Raw genomic sequence first — 17,885 nt, 5'->3', positions numbered from 1 at the left:
GTCAGCAGTTTTGGGACTAAAAGATTCAGTGCATTTAGACGGCAGAGTAGGGAAGAGGTTTGGGGTTCAGAGAACTCACATAATGGACATAACACAGACAGCTGCTTTAAACGTATTTATTGTACCAACCACCACAATAATGTGCTTTTCAGCTGCAGAAGATTTATTTATTTTTTTTAATGAAATAAATTTACTTTTGTAACACCATCATGTGTCTTCACTTTATGCCGTGCCCCTTGAGCTGGGTCGTAACGGGGAATTAATCAGTTTTAATAGCACCTCTTTAGTGCTCATAATTATTTGATGGACCTTTGTCTATCCAAGAGGCCAAAGTGCTTTGTGGAAGATGGCGTGTTGTCTCCAGTGACCCCAAAGTCATGACTTTCGACACAAAGTAGGAAATGATCCACAGAGGCAACAACACCCCCTTTGGATTGGAATCGGGAGTTTTTTACCAGGTCAGCTGAGGACACAAAGTGTTGATTATTTAGCAACGTGGACCCCTGATACACTGCTGATGGTTTACTCTTTTAAGATAAAGTATTTTCTGTAGGCTGCACTTCAAGGTTTCCATAGCCATTGCCAATAAACAAGTTGCATACAGATGGCTAGTGTTTTGAAGAAGTTTTTTTTTTTTTTTTTTTTTTTTTTTAATTCCAAACCTCAAATCCTGTACGTTCTATCGCGGAAATGCCAGAGCTAGTTGCAAATGCCACGATGTGAGGCAGCCCCAGACAAGGACCTGCCACATCAATAACTACAAGTCGTCTAGATGTGCCGTTTGGAGGATACAATACACCAGGTCTGGACAGAGTGAGCAGTGTTTTTACTGTAGATGCAGAGTAGATAGCAAGTGATCGATACTGCATTTGCTGAATGAGAGGGGAAAAAACCCAAAGGTCTGTCATGATCTCCACGGGTATTGGAAGAGAGAGCGCCCTGGTGATGAGCGAGTGCTACTGCAGAGTCACCTGTCAGCTGAAGACTGTGGTGGTGGAAAGCCACTTCTAAATTCATCAACTTCACACCAGTCCGCCACAACCAACTAAAACCTGTAGGATATGTATCAGACGGAGATCATGTCGATCTCCCATTCTTCCCCACCATCCTAGTATTTCTACATTCATATAAAACAAGTGAAAAAAATAAATAAATAAATAAAATTATGTTTTATGAACACACTATTCCTGCTACGCTGTTTCCACATGACTGCAGTCACTAGTCGACATTAAACAAATCACCTGTTTTTCTCAAACGCTTAAACTGTTATTATTCTAAAGAAAAGGAAACAATGGCATTTTATTTATTTATTTTTGTTCTTAAAGAAGCACTGATATGTGAAAGCCTATGATCAAGTATGCATTGATGTCCATTTGTTTGAACCATTGGCTAAATATTATATTTATTTTTTTATTGATTTAATATATTTGTACAATCTATGGTTTGAAGATTGAGTAGTCAGAATTATGACTGACTGAATTGTTATCTTATTTCTTCAAGCATAATCAAGCAAAATCACCACAATGACTATATTGCATTTCGACTTTTTTCTCGAAGTGCAAAAAACTACCATTTCTCTTACGTTGTATTTTTCTGTCTTTTGTGAGACAATAGTACACTGAAATCTGAAATCTGAAGTACGATCGTTACTAGTTTCGTGCGCCAAACCCCTAAAGTTCAAAGCTCAAGCTTTTAATTTGACAGCGATGAGCCGGAAGCGGTTCTCTGTTGTTTGAGTTTCATCCTGGTCGAGTTAGCCTGTAGCTCAACTATGCAGGTAATAATTTACAATGTATGGACAACGACAGAGCGTTGTTTTGCTAATTACACTGTTAAATACTACATTTATTGCAGCTACATAAAGCATTAAGCTACTTTAGTTTGCTTCTTGTTTTTATTTGTGTGGTAAACAGCTTTAGCAGCGGCTAATGTTAGCAGTTTAGCTTGGACATCTAGGCGACGGAGCTATGGTTCATTCATGTAAATCTCGCTCACGGTGTTGTATTTTTGCATTCTGGTGCTTACGTGTGCCAGTGGGTATTAGGTGCGTTTTAGATGTATCTGAAGACCCTTTATTTTTCTTTCAGCAGCGAGAGGAGAAGCAGCTGGAAGCGTCGGTGGAGTCGCTCATCTCCCGGGTTGCTCATGTCAAAAACGCTCTCCACAGTTTTATTTATAAATTGGAAAACGAATACGAACGTCTAACGTGGTAAGTGAAACATTGTTGATCGCGGGTGATCGTTTGGTTTCTTTCCTTGAGGATCCTTGAGGAAATGGAGTACGGAAGTAAACAGAGCATACACCGATCAGCCATAACATTATGACCACTTATGGAGAAGTTTATCTTGCGACAATTCAGCTATTTTAGGCCTGAATTCATTATTAATATGGATGTTACTTAGACATGTAGCACCCATCTAGACCAGACCAGACCAGACCAGGCACTGCCACTCCATAGCAATGACACTGGCAGCAGCCAAACCCCGGTAGGATGCAGCCTGAAAAAAATGTTTAGGAACAATTCAAAAAACAAGAAAAAGCACAAGGTGTTGACCTGGTCTCCAAATTCACTAGATCCCAAATGGATCAAGTATCTGTGGGACGCACTGGAACAAGTCTGGTCCACAGATAATCACACCAGCTTGTCTTTCTGGTCAGATCCTGAAATTAAGACTGAAGGAAGTAATATCTAAACAGAAAAGTGTTGAATCTGAAACCTAATCGGTCATGGGTGATAACAGAATGGCAACTTTTCTTCAGCTCTTCTGTCAAAATGTAAATATCAAAGCTACAATATGTTTTCCTGGGTGAGTGCTTTGTTCCTTCTAAGATGCTTCCATGTGTGTCACTCAGGCCGTCTGTGTTGGACAACTTTGCACTTCTGTCTGGCCAGCTGAATACTATCAATAAACTCCTCAAGAACGAGAAGACGCCGTCCTTTCGTAACCAGGTTATAATCCCACTGCTCCTGTCTCCGGACAGGGACGAGGATTTAGCTGTGAGTATCAAATTTGTTTTTTTTTTGTTTGTTTTTTAATCACCCCTTTAACCTCTGTTCATTTACTGCCTCTCAGAAACTCACAGAGCAGCGCGTCCCGGTGTTCAGCCATGAAATCGTACCAGACTACTTGCGGACGAAACCTGATCCGGAGGTGGAGGAGCAGGAGAAACAGCTGAGTACAGAGGCAGCGCGTATTGGCCCAGAGGTTGCACAGGTTGGTTAGTTTTTGGGTTAAGTCAGCCAGTGGTGCCATGATTAAGATTTTTTTTTTGTTTTTGTTTTGTTCAATGCCACTATTTTTATCAACAGAAACAGATCCAGGCGTTGAATAAGTTGTGTTCTAATCTGCTGGAGAAGCTCAACAACCCTCGTGAAGACAGAGAAGCAGACAGTTCAGGCATGTCGCGCTTTGGCTGCACTGATACTTTTCATACATTTATGGCACTAAAAATGCTGATATATTGATAACAACGTTTATATATTTGTGTTTTTCCAGGAGTGCGACAGAACAAACCATCGTTCAACCCGGCTGACACCAACGCATTGGTTGGAGCTGTTGCGTTTGGAAAGGGGCTTTCCAAATGTAGGCCCTCAGGCCCTCTGGCTCCTGGACACCCGGGTCAGGGTCCCATGATGAGCGGCGGTCCAACCTTGCAGCAGGTCACCATTGGTGGTGGTTCAAACCAGCAAGCAGGTATGGGAGGACCCGTCGCTCAGCAGCAGCAAGGACAGCCAGGTAGGCGACCTGGAGACCTGGGTTAGTATTTCACTCAGCGCACTGCATTACACACGACTGGAACAAAGTGAACAACATCAGAAGTAGCTGTAGCATTGTGTGAGGGACAAGTACGTACACCTATCAGCCACAACATTAAAACGTCCTGCATAATATTGTGTAGGTCTCCCTTGTGCATACGTGATCATGTTTTGGGATCTAGTGAATTTGGAGGCCAGGTCAACGCCTTGGTTTATTGTTCATGTAGTTTGAGCTGTTACTAAACATATCAGGGAGTGTTATGTGGTAGATTATGGGGAAGGCAGGTGTGGTCAACATCAAAGTTCAGGTGGGTGGTACGTGTCTAAGTATCATTCATGAGAATGTCAAAGACCAAACGTTTCCTCCTCCTCCTGAGCAATGCATTATAACAGAATGATCAATGTCATTCACTTCACCTGTCAGTGGTTTTGATATTGTGGCTCATCGGTGTACGTCTATAACAAAGGCAGTTTTTAATGTGTCGGTGTGAAATGTAGTTGCCAGGAAGAAGAGCGAGGCTAAATGTGTTTTATTGGAGAGCACATAAAAATAATACAGAACAGTAAAATATTACACTACTTCCACTGCAAAGTTCAATATGTTTCACCTACACACACTTTAGTTCTTGTAAGTAGTGGTAAGCTTCATAACACTTTTCTTATAATAATAATAATAATAGTATTTATGGATATGACGGACAGATTTCCACAGCCTAGAACAGGAGTCGTATACTGTGAAATGACACACATACATTTGTCTCAGCAAAACATGTTTCCATTGTGAATTCTTCAGAGGTACATTGTTTCTTTTGTAACAGCTTTGCACTTGTCCAACCAGCTTCATGAGGTAGTCAGCTCACTGAATGACTTCCCACTTATGAACACTTTTCAACCTGAAGAGTCGTTTTCAGAGTTTTATGGCTTTTCCAACTTCTCTTGAATCTTCTTTTCAAATTTTCCAGATTGACTGTCCGTCATGTCTAAAAATAATGATGGACTTCTTTTCTTCATTTAGTTGAGCAAATGTTTTCTTAAAGTGGATTACCACACCGGTTATAGGGCTGTTTGCTAAATACCAGCAGCACTAGCTTGGCACGAGCCGACAGACGTCTCACATGCATTAGAAAGTCAATGCATGCCTTCGGGTAACTGGAAAGTTGTAGGCGACGACCTTGTGAAGCTGGTTAATGTGTTGACAAAAGTATGCAGTGTTCCCATTAAAGCAAACAGTGGCTGCTTTGAGGTGTTGAATCATTAGATTTCTGGTGAAAGTTCTCTCACAAGTTGCTTAAATCAGAAAAGTATATTTGTACATACAAGGAATTTGCCTTGGTGTGTGTTGCATTAAAAAAAAAGACACTTCAAGTGTTTGCTTTCAATCATTTTAGTAGTTGCGAATTCATACCCGTCATGTCAGTCACATTCTTAACGTTATTAAGGATTAATTGACAGTGTCCCACACAAAGGGCAGTGAAAAACACAACATAGTCCATAGCTCACTAACAGACAGATTTAACTTTCTAATTCCAAATCGGTGTATTGACACTTTGAAGAGGCTTTATACTCTTTATTATATCTTTATTATACTCTTTATTGGTTACAGATAGATCTGCTTCTCTGTGATGAATGAGAAGTACATCAATTGCTGTAAAGCCAATAGACCCATTTGGTTGTAAATTAAAATAATACCACTGTGAACGACAGAGATGGTGGTAATTTGTCATGTAATAGGTGATGAATTGACCCTTTGACTCATGTTTGCTGCTCTGTAACATCTGATTTCTGTTTGTAATAAAAAAAAAAAACGTTCATGAAACTGATCACTGTCTATTCTTTCCCCCAGGTAAAATGCCGAGCAGCATCAAGACTAACATCAAATCTGCATCTGGTTCGATGCATCCATACAACCGATGAGCTCCAACCTTCTCTTTCTACCCTCCTCTTGTTACATTTCAGAGACTCTTGTGCCAACATTTACAGCACAAACATGCCAACACTGTTAGTGTTATTTTTACGTGTGTGTAAGAACCTCTCTGCGTTGATCAGCATGCTCTGATGAACATGAAATGAAGTTTGTTTTTGTCTGGTACAGAACTCGACTTTCGTTTCCGATGCCACACCTGAGCTTCACTGTTAGAGCCACTAGATGGCAGTATGCTGTCATTTATGAGCAGCGTTATATTTTTTTGTACACTGTACACATGACACTTCTTTAATAAAATGTGTTTAAAGATCCTCTCTGTTTGTTAATTACTCTTAAGCATCAACGCTAAAGTTTTTCTTGGCGCATATGAGAAATGAATTATTCTTGACATGACTGAGGCATTTCCCCGTGAAATGACCATCCCAACATGTTTGATGTGCTCTATGATCTGCTTCTGCTCCCCTTTGTCCATTTTGCTGCTGCTGTACCAAAGGTGAGAATAATGAGGGCGGACGTTGCTCTGTGTGGCCTGATAATGTCAAAGTGTTTAAGGGAGGAAATGAGGAAGAATCCGTGCTGACGTGTGAGGGGGGCCCTCTCTCTGTGCCGGCTCTCTGTCCACTCCAATCCCTGTCCCGCTGCACAGCACAGTGACCGTGCTGCTGTCACAGCATGCAGGCCCATGGCTGACCTACATACACCCTCTGTCCCCAAACAGGCAGACGTCTCGCTGTGTCAGCCGCCGCGGTCGGACGCTCTGCTGAGACAGCTCAAAGCTGCACAAGGTCACACTCGTGTTCACAGATGAGGGTTAAATTACAAACAAAGGCCCAACGAGCAACATCCTGCAAACCTCACGAAGCAAAAACGTTCAAGTGAGGTTCCGAACTATCTCCTGAAGTTGGAGCGTGACGCAGCGTTTGAACGGTTTTGACAAATGGTGTCGTACAGGAGAGAGTAGAGGTGACTAGTTTTTGTATTTTTTGTTACTGTACAGACAGGCTGGGTTAGGGTGAGTGAATGTATTCTCTTTTTTTTTTTTTTTTTTTTTCAGGTCTCAAGTTGAAATGCAAATTAGATACCAGTGGACAACATCAATATACTCCCATTATGTTTATTATTATTGGTATTATTATTCTTTTACCCATAAAAGAATAATCCTTTCTGAATGTTAGCCTAAATGTATTATTATTATTCGTAGTATTATTATTTATGGTGGAGGTGTCCAGTGATTCTATATCCAGGACTGAAGATATTTAATAAATTCAGATATGATTCAGACACAGCTCCTATAAATTAAGTAAACTGCGTCTTGCATATTACATATTGTAGCTATTATTTGCCGGGAAGAAAAAATACTATTTATGAATTGGTTTTGCAAAACTCTGGTTTTTGATATGCATGCTTTTTTCCTATAATAAAGCCAATTTTGACTATTGAATGTAATTAATGATGTTTATTTCTGTTTTTATGTACTAGAAAAATAAAAATATTAAGATGAAGAAATAACATCCAAAACTGAAGCAAAATAATGGGCTAAAGCTTTTCATTTAAATCATCCATAGTCTATCATTTGGGTCAGATTTTATTTTAATGATTGCACATAAGCTTATGAAGCCTTACATATATGTGTGAGAATTTATTGTGGTTAGAAAATATATATATAAAAAATGTTTGAAATAAATTGTTCTCTTACACAGTTCAGTTCTAGCTGCAACATTTGAGAATTAACATGTAAATTTTCACGTGACTGCGTGAAGTTCAGTCTCTCTTTTGTTCTGTTTGTGTTCTGTTCACCTGTTCGTCTAATAAAAAAACAACGTCCAGGGTAGATGGGGAGTGTTGATTTAAATTGAGCTCCATTGGGAGCCCATGTAGTAATGACACACTATCGCTGGCCCAACGCTGCCACATCCTGATAACTGTGACCGTTAATGTCTGCTCTGTGTGCAGTTAGAATACAGTATGCATATATCATTGTCCATTTGTCCTGCAGCATCTAGTAGCTAAATGAATTTGCTCAGAATTGAATTACCAGTAAATAATAATATCATACCACTGAAATGTCAAATATATGATGAAGACCAGTGTTGCACAAACTCCTTTTTTTTTTTTGGATAATACTCTTTGAAAGGGGAAACATGTTGTTTGTATCTAGGAAATTATGCTGGCTGCGCAGCATAATTAAAGGGGTGTTTCACTCCGCACTTGTTGAACAGTAAGGAACTGGTCTCATGTTGCCTGATGGAGGATGGAGGACACCAGTGTGCTGACCTATAAGAGGTTCATGTGAGGGAAAGGACTCCAGGACTGCACCTGCACAAAAGAATAAACGAGGCTGTCACTTGCGCTTACTATGAGAAATCACTAATGTGGAGCTGAATTATGGAAAATAGACAAAAGAGGGGCTTACTCTTATTAGAGTCTAAGGTAAGACAATGCATGAAAGATGTTGATTTGTGCCACAAAAAAAAAGGTAGTGATGTAACCTTAGCTAACGTTAATTTTTCCTATATTGTAGCTGTCTCAGACCCCAGCTATAACTGAATGGCCTAGTTTGGTGAACTAACTCTAATTGTCCCATGGGTTCATGTAGCCATAAATGAGCAGCTATTCTGTGCTATTAAGTCGACTGTCCAGATTTTACAAGGTCCGCGTCATTGATAATAAATCAAAAAGGGAATAAATTATTTTCGATTTTACAGCTTTCATCTACACGCTGGGTAACGAGCCTTCAAAGTACAGTCTGCATTTCTCAGCTTCAGTGGACCTGAAGTCACACAGGCCATGAGGGGTCAGCAGCGTTTCACTGTTGCAGCACATACGGCATAAGGCACTGAGCGGACCTGCCACAGTCTGTGGAAACGTGTGTACACTGTAGCAACTTTCTCATGCGACTGCGAATTTAAATTCATGCATCGGGATTGTGCGCGTGCAAGGAGTGATGCAAAGAGATTTTCTAATCACATTCAGTACTTTCTGACACACTCTGGGCCTCGCTGTATGTAGAGGATTAAAGGAAAACTCAATATGACAGCTGCCTCCTAAATTACAATGTAGGCTACAGTATACAGTAGGAGCGTACACAGAGCAGGGGTAACCGGATAGTTTTTAACCAGACATAAATGCATCCTGACAACACAATCAGCAAAGCTATCTGAAAAGACAGGGATTTCTTCTAAAGCGACACGTCCCAGTGACCAAACACATCAAACGACTTCATGTCCGGAGATGCAGGCGAAAACATTTAAGGGGATGAAACCACAGACACAAATTAGCTCACAGCAACGAGAGAGTGGACGTGAATGATCACGCCTCTGTTGTTGGGCGCGAGTACAATAATTAATGCAACAGCCCTGTATCCAAATGTCCTTGATCATCAACGCAACGTATTTTGTTTGTTTCATTTTTGATCCATGTTTTGCAGAGATAACTTTCCCATTTCTTTAATAAAAGCGTCTCCTGGCACGGTTTTAAAGGTTTTTTTTTTATTATTATTTTCCCTGTAATTGAAGAACACGATAAGGTCCATATCTTGCTCATTATGGAAGCTTTAGGCAAATATAAAGAAACAGTTTACAGCCTTAAACTCCCACACCCAAATAACACTCAGATATACTGCAGAGTCTAATTCAAATGTTCCACGGTTGAAGTAACTTGAAAGGATAGGATGACACACACGGATCTGTGAAATCTTTTCCAAATGTCTTCTTTATGAAAGTTGGGATCAGAGGAATTCATTAAAGATCTGTGGGTGGCATAGGCAATACGAGCGCTGAGGCCTTGCCAAACTGAACTGTTTCCAAATCTGAAATCTGCAGCACTGACTGGAACACACCCACAGCCACTAATTACTTGACCCTATTCCTGCAGAACCTTTTTTCCTTGCAGTTAGTTTGTGATTCGCTTAAGATCTATTAGAAGAGAAGAGGACTTATTTCATCTTATTAATGCAGAAGTTTTCCTTGAGACAAAGCCTCTCCTTAACGTTGCGCCCTCAGACCTCTGACCTCAATCCTCGGCTTCAGGAGCCCCTTCCCTCAGGCACATGTGAGCTGTCTTGGCGTTTGTGCGCGTATCATGCCGGCAGGCGTAGATACAACCGATGCACATTATGCATTGTAAATAAGACTAGGCTTTTGAGGAGCCTTGTTATTGTCATTGATATAATGTGACCCGTGTTCCTAGTGCACGTGAAACGTGCACTGTGGTCCAGCTCTGAGAATGACTGATATGATATTCGAGGCGTGAGGAGGCTCAAATGCATGGATGCAAGATTTCCAGCTTCATTCATTGCTCACAAATATTTCAAGTAAGTTGGAATTAAATATATATTTATTTATAGATTTAAAAAGTACTTAGGTATAGAAGAGGGCCACCCATGAGAAAAAAAAATTAGATTAGAGGTAGATTTTTTTTTCATCATCATGCACTTACGCATACGCATACAGTACCGCACTTTTCTCTTGAAATTTTGACTTTTTTCTCAAAACTTTGCCAGTAATTGCCAGTAGACAAGTAAACAGAAGAGATAATGTGAGGTGATTGAAATAGAAACATATACAGTATAGACACAGTACCCTAAACATGGTTTAAGTGTGGTCAAAATGTCTCTCCACTTGACTGTGCCCCACCAGTAGAAAATGTCTGATTGACGTCATGCTCACCGTGGGAAGCTCAAATGCTCTTATCAAAAGGATAACGTACTGCTTTGTTGCAGGTGGCAACAAGTCATTCACAAGGAGGTTCAAAGGGAACCTGACAAACTGTCTCCATTTCAGTGCTCCCCTGATTGATGAGCAACTGAAGAGACAGCAAACTGGTTGAAATTGGGCAATATTTCAAACGGCTTATGTGAACAACTAACGTGCTCATTTTACCCTTTTCTAGCTAACAGTACTGTTTGATCTCGCTACATGAAACTGGACAGGCATAAAGTCATTCTGAACCTGTCAACACACATCTTGGACATACGTAGTGAAGCCTGGGAGTAAACAGCTCTGAACGTACACCAGATCTCAGAAATGTTTTGGTCCAAACCGGAACTCTTACTTCTGTGTAATCTTCATCCAGGACTTCAGCGCCAAAGTCGGTTGAGGTACTTTAGCAGCAACATTTGGTGTTTCATGAAGAGGTTGACAGGAGGTTTATGTGTGAAATCTTTGTGTTAAATTCAGTTAGGCTTGTGTTTTGTTTTTTTCTTTTTACTTAAGGTGCAGGTTTGCAGACAGGGTCAAGAGGGGAGACGTCCCACTGGCTGAGGAAAACTCAAATGCACAACTCAGGACAAGTGGTGGATATAAAAGCAGACAAAACGGAAAAGTCCAATAGGAAAAGACTAGAACGTTTCTGACATGAAGAACAAAGACGACCTGGAAAAGTAGGGAGGGAACACGGAGATAAGGGAGACAATGAAGCACAGGTGAGACACATCAGGGCGGGGCCACATGGGGGAAGAGAAGAACTGAATAATACATGCAATAATGAATCTGACCGCTTGTGCTATCATTTGCAAAAAGTCTGTGCAGCAGTGACCAGCTAAAGAGCCTTGATATCAGGTGTTATGTTTAAACGGAGCTTGTGATTATGGCATGGTAAGTCATGTAGGCAAAATACTTGGTAACATCAGCCATCAATAATGAGCACGCCACTGCTAGACGAGTGTCTGGCCATGGCCACGGCTAATAGTTTAGCAAGTTAATGCAAAGGCACAATGGCGAGATCAGGCCAGGTCAGACATATAATGAAATTACATGAAAAAGCCTCTATGCAACTTAATTGCCATATACATTGGTACTGGCCATGTTTACGCATGCTCTTGAGAAAAGTCCATATGAATCCCTGCTCTCAGGTTGAGGTCCACAGATGCAGAAGGGATATTTCTTTTCATTAATCGCTTTATATTTCACCCACAAGGTACTGGGTTAATGTACAAAAGAAGTCAAGATTCTGCACTTGATTGGATTTGTGTACTTTTATTGCTCAACATGAATAACAAACCGCGTTGTCTCCTTAAAAACCTGCGCAGTATTTGTCACGGCCTTGCACGTTATCCTTCGTTAGAGGAATTCAAAAGAACGCACATAACACTGAAAGGGATTTACACCTTTTCACCATGTAATGACTGAATTAGCCTGACAATGCCTTTTGGTGTTGCAGGAGCACATGAATAAATTACACACGTCCAGCACTTCTTGCCTTTCAGCCCTGGAACAGTGGCTAAAAGAAGCCCTTTGATAGAAACAAGGAGGCGTCTCCATGTAATTACACTTGATCATGTTTGCATATGTCACTCCCACAGTCCCTGCCACGCTCTCTGATTTTGGATGCTCCTGGGAACCTCTTGCTAATCCACAAGTTAATGTTTCAGCCCGTTCCTCCTCCTTTTTTTTTTTTTTTTCCTTTCCAGAGGAGGGATGAATTGAAGGAACAGAATCAGACATCCTGTCTGGTTTATCTGGAGGAGAGAGATAAGTGTGGATTCCGCCTCTTTCGGGGAACGCACATTAACCATGCCTCGGAGGGAGCGCTGGGCGCGGGGAAGGGGAAGGGTGGTGGTGGTGGTGGTGGTGAGGGGTAGAGGAGGCGTCTGTCTGCCCGGAGCACACAGCTTTCACTCACTTCGAAAACTGTGAAAATGTCCCCTTCACACCCTCGGCAGCCCGGCCGAGCTCCGGCGCTGTGTTAGTGGTGATAAAATGCCTCCGTGCCACGGCATAGTAGGAACTGAGACGTGCAATGTTATCCAGAGGTGTCGGGCTGCCAACTCTACAACGTGTTAACTTGTATCCTACAGTGACTCCTGACCCTGACCCTGTTACAAAACTCTGGAGGAGAAACACACACGAATGACAAAGTCGCAGTTTATGCAACAAAAGAAACTATTTATTTGGGATATGCATTGCCAGTACAAATTAAGAGACCATAAAACCTACACCTTTCAGCTAATTTTCTCCACAGAAAACAGATTTTTGAATCGGAATTAAAAAGACAATGGTGCTTCCATTTGATACCTTTTTACATACGCAGAGATCTTAAAAGTTAAAACCTGTCGAGAAAAAAAGGCTCCATGATTTCACTCTGAAATCCTTATAAAAAAGAAGTTAACATTCAAAACACTGCAGTACGTTATTTTTATTGAAGAACAAAAAGACATGCAACAAATAAAACATTTCATGTTTTACAAATTGTTCATTTTTCTTTTCATGTCTCTTTTCCTTTTATATTCAAAAACTAAAAAGCATCATTACATGAAGCTTCGATAATATTTGACAGGCAATGTGAAAAGTAGAGTTAAGCCTTTTTTTTTTTCTTTCGGAGGGGTGCAAAAACAATCCTCGTGTTGCCTTGCATGGCCGCCGCTGTCAGTTCACTCCAATGACTTCCAAAGACTGAGGCAGGTTCTGTGTATCACTTCAATGGTGCTTGGCCCCTCGGCAGTAATACTGAGCAGGTGAGTCGAGGAGGGGAGGGGGGAGGGGTGTCCAGAATCATCCAAATTTGTTTGTTAGGTGTTACCACGCTGGGGCTGACCTCCACGCTGTAGCGCCAAAGCAACCATGATTTCATACACATGTAATAAATACAAACACACCGAAACCAGTTTTTTTTTTTTGTTTGTTTTTTTGTTTTCAAAAAAAAAAAGTGTTTTCAGGCTGTCTTGTGAATATCGGGAGGGGTCTTGGAACTGGATTTTGTTTTCTGCTGAGCTAAAAACAAAACCAAAGGGTGATGTTAAAGATAAGTTTTCACCATCGTAACGACAGTAACTGTCTCGGCTTGTGTTGGTAGCGTGAGTCAAAAATAATAATAAGGGGGGGAAAAAAAGGATTTTACCCCCTAATCCAACAGCTGATGCAAAAGATGAGTAAAGGTGCATATCTACATAATGTATATAGAGCATTCTTGGGCTAACTCATATATGATGGTAACATATAAAGACACAGTCAAAATAACACCAAATGAAAACAAACAAACAAAAGACTTATTCACAAAATGGAGATCATAAAAATATATCCAAAGATCATATGAATTTGTGTGCCATCTGGGTATTTGTTTTCATTTTTAATTTATATAAACACTACTGAATTCTAACTGCATCTTTTGGCTTCGAATGCAGAGCACTGGAGCACTGTGGGATGCTCACCAGATAATAAAAGCCTTCCAAAAGAGGAAAAAGAAAACCTTGATAAAGCTGATTCCAATGTAGAGGATTAAAAAGTCTGCCATTTTCTTTCTTTTTTTTTTTTGGTATCAAAGTATGTAAATGCTGATATCTCATGAGGACTATTGTAATCATGTATACGTTATAGACCACATACTATACTGTACATACAATAAAAGTCACAAATTTTATTTCACATTTTGGATTGGTTTGAGTTGATGAATGTAGCATCCCTTCGGAACAAAAACTCGTGCTGAAAGTGATGAAAATAAAAGCACATCCGTTCAAAATTCAAATGTTATCAGAGAACAGGGGTTACGGATAAATAACCTTAAGTCGAACTGAACCAAATGCATAGGGAATTACATTTGGGCCTAAATTCTGAGAATACAGTAGGACATTTGGAGTACAGAAGTGGATTTTGCAGAGGAACGCTCATCTCAAAGAATAATTTATTCGTTTTCATTTTCAATTTCTATCAACACTACTGTGTTCTGACTGCAACGTTTGTCTTTGAATACAGATTACTAGAGCGTTATGGGGTGCTGTCTAGTACTGCAGATATTAAAATGCGTCCAAAAGAGGAAAAAAGAAATCCTTAATGAAGCTGCCAATGTAGAGGAATGCAAAAATCTATTCTGGGCTCAGTCAGAATTTTAAGAGAGATATAATTCCTTACATGAAAAGAGAAGGTGAATTCTGAGAAGAAAAAAAATATGTGTGTTCAAAAAATTATACCTTTAAATCAGAAAGAAAGTTTATGTTTTGGATTTGGTTACCAGCAGTATTTGGCTACGTTGATCTCACTGATACATAAACAATATCTGACAATGTACTGTGTTGTATACCACCACTAGAGTTAAATCCTTTTATAAATGCTCTCCTTTCACTTGATCAGCAGATCTTATTGTGCTTTGATACGCATTGACGAGCCATACTTAATTACCGTGGATGCAGCCAAAAATGCGCGACAGACCTTCATCTCAGCCCGTTTAATTATTTAACTTGCGCTATCCTGGAAGTCATCTCGTCTTTAAAACCTCTGCAGAGGAAAGCTGGTCTGGAGTCACTCTGTTTGGAAGTAATTATGCTCCAGCAAATATCTCCAGCACCGCTCAAATCGTTTGGGCGGGCCGTATGCAATGATGGCCAGAAGAGTAAAAGTCACACAGTCACACACGTCTTTCTAAGCACCTTCGACAACAAAATGGCTCTGACTGGTTTATAGGATTATACAATTGTGTCCAGAAGTATTTTTTTTTCTCTGTATTGGTTTAAACACAACCCATAATTAAATGCTAATTAAGTCTTACCAGACTCTGATAAGAATTGAACGGCAACCTATAGATTCTCTACATCGTTGTTCTGCATATGAGAAGAAAACATGACTACCCTGGCAAGAAAATATAAAAACACCGTATACGTCAGCATCTGTTGCAGGAGTTCTGAATATAAATGATATAAATTGAGGCAGAGTACTTGGATATTACTTGACTAATATGACAGGACTAACATAATAATACCTCACAAAGCATGGCATGAAAAATGTTAAGGACACGAGATAAAAACTTTATCAAAATTCACCTCCAGGGTTGAACTTTGGCACTATAGATAAACAAGAAAAATCATCAGAGTACACTCTTAAAAACAGATGTGTCGTGACAGGGCGTTGCGTGGTGTACAGTAAAGTTGGAATAGTTATAAAAATTTGTCAAACCAAAGCGTTTTAAATGTTGTTTGCTCTGTTGTTATTTCGAATAGAGGTAGTGTGAATTCAATTTACAAGAACGTGGGGCAATATGCAGCTGACTGTGAGCCTACCGTGTGAATATATAATGTAAAGAAAATATACAAAGAGGCAACATGGACATCAAGTGGAAACTGTACAAACTGTGAAGTGTGGATGTAAGTCCGCTACGCGGGCTGCGAACGGTGCTGCGGTGGTCCAGATAGGAAAAGTGAAATCTCTGCCCGTTAAATGTGAACAAGTCATCCCCAGACCCCGACTGTGTCCCGCTGTGTCACATCCAGTCCCAAAAGGGGGTCTGGGTTTAAGTTTCGGGAGATATGACAGTGGAGGAAGAAGAAGGTGGGGAGTCAAGGGGACGGCAGGGGGGTGATGGGGCGGGGGTGGAGGATCAGTTGGAAGTGTCGGAGTGAACGCTTCCCGGTCCTTCTGTGGGTGAAGTCACTGATGAGGGGGTCGGAGCATCCTGCCAGCCGCCGTTTGCCTGGGAGGGGAAACATAAGAGAGAGACAGAAGTGGGGGTGAGTGTGTTGCTTCTGTATTCATTACCCGATGCAGCTGGAACACAACTGAGGTACAATGAACAGAAGTCCTGGGGGATAAGCAGTCTACGAACGCTGGGATACTGTGAAAGACACAGTCGTCACAAAGCCCTCCGGCCAAATTGCCTCTTAGATAGGAGGAAAGGCACATAGCTGAAATTATAGCTAATACCTTAGAAGTCTGCGCCCTGTCATACGCTGCACACATAAATTCATGTAGCGATACACTGAAGAAAATTGCAAGATTTTGTCTTGAAATAAATATCTGGTGCTGCTGTTTTTAAACAATATAAACTGAATGAATGTATATAAATTGTATTTAAGGGCCTTGGAAACAAAACAGAGAACAATTAATGTCGTGTGCTCTAATTATGACAATGACAGCTGAAATTAACACACAATTAGAGGTCTGGGGGGCGTTTCCACTACGGGGGACAGGCATGCTTAAAAGAATGTGGGATATTAAAATTAGATTTAACCACAAACTACTTTTATGTCTCCTTAAACCTGTTCTTTCACCGTTATAATTATGGCTGTAATCATCCGAGGCATGCGTCATGTCTTATAACATAGTCAATCTAATTTATTTCAGGGAAAGATTTTTTTTCTTTTTTCTAATTGAATTGTTAATTGTTTTCCCTGCATTTAATTATTAACTTATGTGCAACGCAACTTCTCTGCTTTCTGTTCATATAGCGGACTTTTTAAATTTATTTGCAGCTTAAAAAAAAGGGGGAAAATAAATTTATAAAATGTATTATTTATAAAGTACGGTCGCGTTGGAGCTCCATTGTGAGTTGAATTCAAGATCCCAAAAGAGGCCATGAAAGTCACTAATGAAAAATAACTCTTTATAAGATAAACAACTTTGGAAAAAGAAAATCCTACTAGATGCAAAAATGTTATATATATATATATATATATAAAAAATGCAGTGCACATATTGAGAGCAAAAATATCTAACTTACTAGCCTTAGCTACATAAATCACAGGCCAAACGCCTGGCAGACAGATATCTGCTCTTACATTATGCATTGCAGAGCTTCTTTACAGGGTATAAAAGTGAATAACACAGCATATTGTGGCAGTGTAAGATGTGGTAGAGCAAGCAGGCGTCCAAGGAGAACCGTATCCGTGAGGTCAAAGGACTGAGAAAGAACAGGGTCTGAATACGTTAGCGGCCTCTCAGGGTTAGTGCATCTGGCTGTGGGATGCACTCCGAGCCGCCAGGAAGCTTATTTGAATACACATACTTGTTTTTTTTTATACGGGAGACATTTCATCTGATTATCATATGGCCAGCGAGGCACGACGACGACAGAGGAGGAACCCAGCCGCGGCTGTGACCGTCCTCGTCCTCTCAGCGCGGCTCGCTGTCAGGGCCATTAGTGTGGCAGGAACATGATCTGAGCAATGCGCTTGGATTGCTGTCCCAAGTCCACACTCTGCTCTCCTTGTGTCTGTCTTATCGATTTTCCCCTTTACGACACAGCTTGTCGCTGTGAATTTCCCTACTGTTTGCCGCCAGCTAGCAGACCCCCCCTCCCTCTCCCCACAACCCCCACTTCTCTACCCGAACTCTTCCGCAAAATAAGACAAACACGACGGGAACACACCCCTATGGCACATGAGGAGATGTTTCCAGCAGTGTGAGGTTTTATTTTTAGCGAACAGCGGCGTTGCCTCCTGGGAGGCATTAATGGGAGCTCCTGGCCTCGGGGCTGCTAATCACGGGTCAGGTGGTCAGAGGG

At 40.8% G+C, this 17,885-nt stretch overlaps 2 protein-coding genes across 5 annotated transcripts in view; one reads left to right on the top strand and one right to left on the bottom strand.

The window, feature by feature from the left end:
- Positions 1-1,689: 1,689 nt before the first annotated feature.
- On the top strand, positions 1,690-5,992 carry med8 (mediator complex subunit 8). Of its 2 annotated transcripts, none has more exons than XM_047588374.1 (7): positions 1,690-1,777; positions 2,088-2,209; positions 2,854-2,998; positions 3,075-3,215; positions 3,311-3,398; positions 3,498-3,737; positions 5,601-5,992. In XM_047588374.1, exons 1-7 carry the CDS (start codon positions 1,772-1,774, stop codon positions 5,669-5,671), a joined length of 813 nt encoding a protein of 270 aa, XP_047444330.1. In that variant the 5' UTR covers positions 1,690-1,771; the 3' UTR covers positions 5,672-5,992. The 2 variants fall into 2 exon arrangements, with proteins under 2 accessions (XP_047444330.1, XP_047444329.1); XM_047588373.1 differs by having other exon boundaries at positions 3,498-3,758.
- A 6,549-nt stretch (positions 5,993-12,541) lies between these two features.
- The window catches only part of LOC125009296 (pre-B-cell leukemia transcription factor 1), a 57,030-nt gene continuing 51,686 nt past the window's right edge, over positions 12,542-17,885 (bottom strand). For all 3 annotated transcript variants that reach the window (XM_047587124.1, XM_047587122.1, XM_047587125.1), the window contains one exon: positions 12,542-16,076. In XM_047587124.1, coding sequence (XP_047443080.1) covers positions 15,984-16,076 — 93 coding nt within the window. In that variant the 3' untranslated portion in view covers positions 12,542-15,983. The remainder of the gene's footprint in view (positions 16,077-17,885) is intronic.

The sequence above is a fragment of the Mugil cephalus genome, chromosome 6, assembly GCF_022458985.1.
Source record: "Mugil cephalus isolate CIBA_MC_2020 chromosome 6, CIBA_Mcephalus_1.1, whole genome shotgun sequence".
Lineage (NCBI taxonomy): Eukaryota > Metazoa > Chordata > Actinopteri > Mugiliformes > Mugilidae > Mugil > Mugil cephalus.
This window is presented reverse-complemented; position numbering and strand designations above follow the sequence as displayed.

Coding starts and splice junctions, on each gene's coding strand:
- med8 (XM_047588373.1), top strand. Junction 3,216..3,310: donor TTGGCCCAGAGGTTGCACAG/GTTGGTTAGTTT, acceptor TTTTATCAACAG/AAACAGATCCAGGCGTTGAA. Junction 3,399..3,497: donor CAGAGAAGCAGACAGTTCAG/GCATGTCGCGCT, acceptor GTGTTTTTCCAG/GAGTGCGACAGAACAAACCA.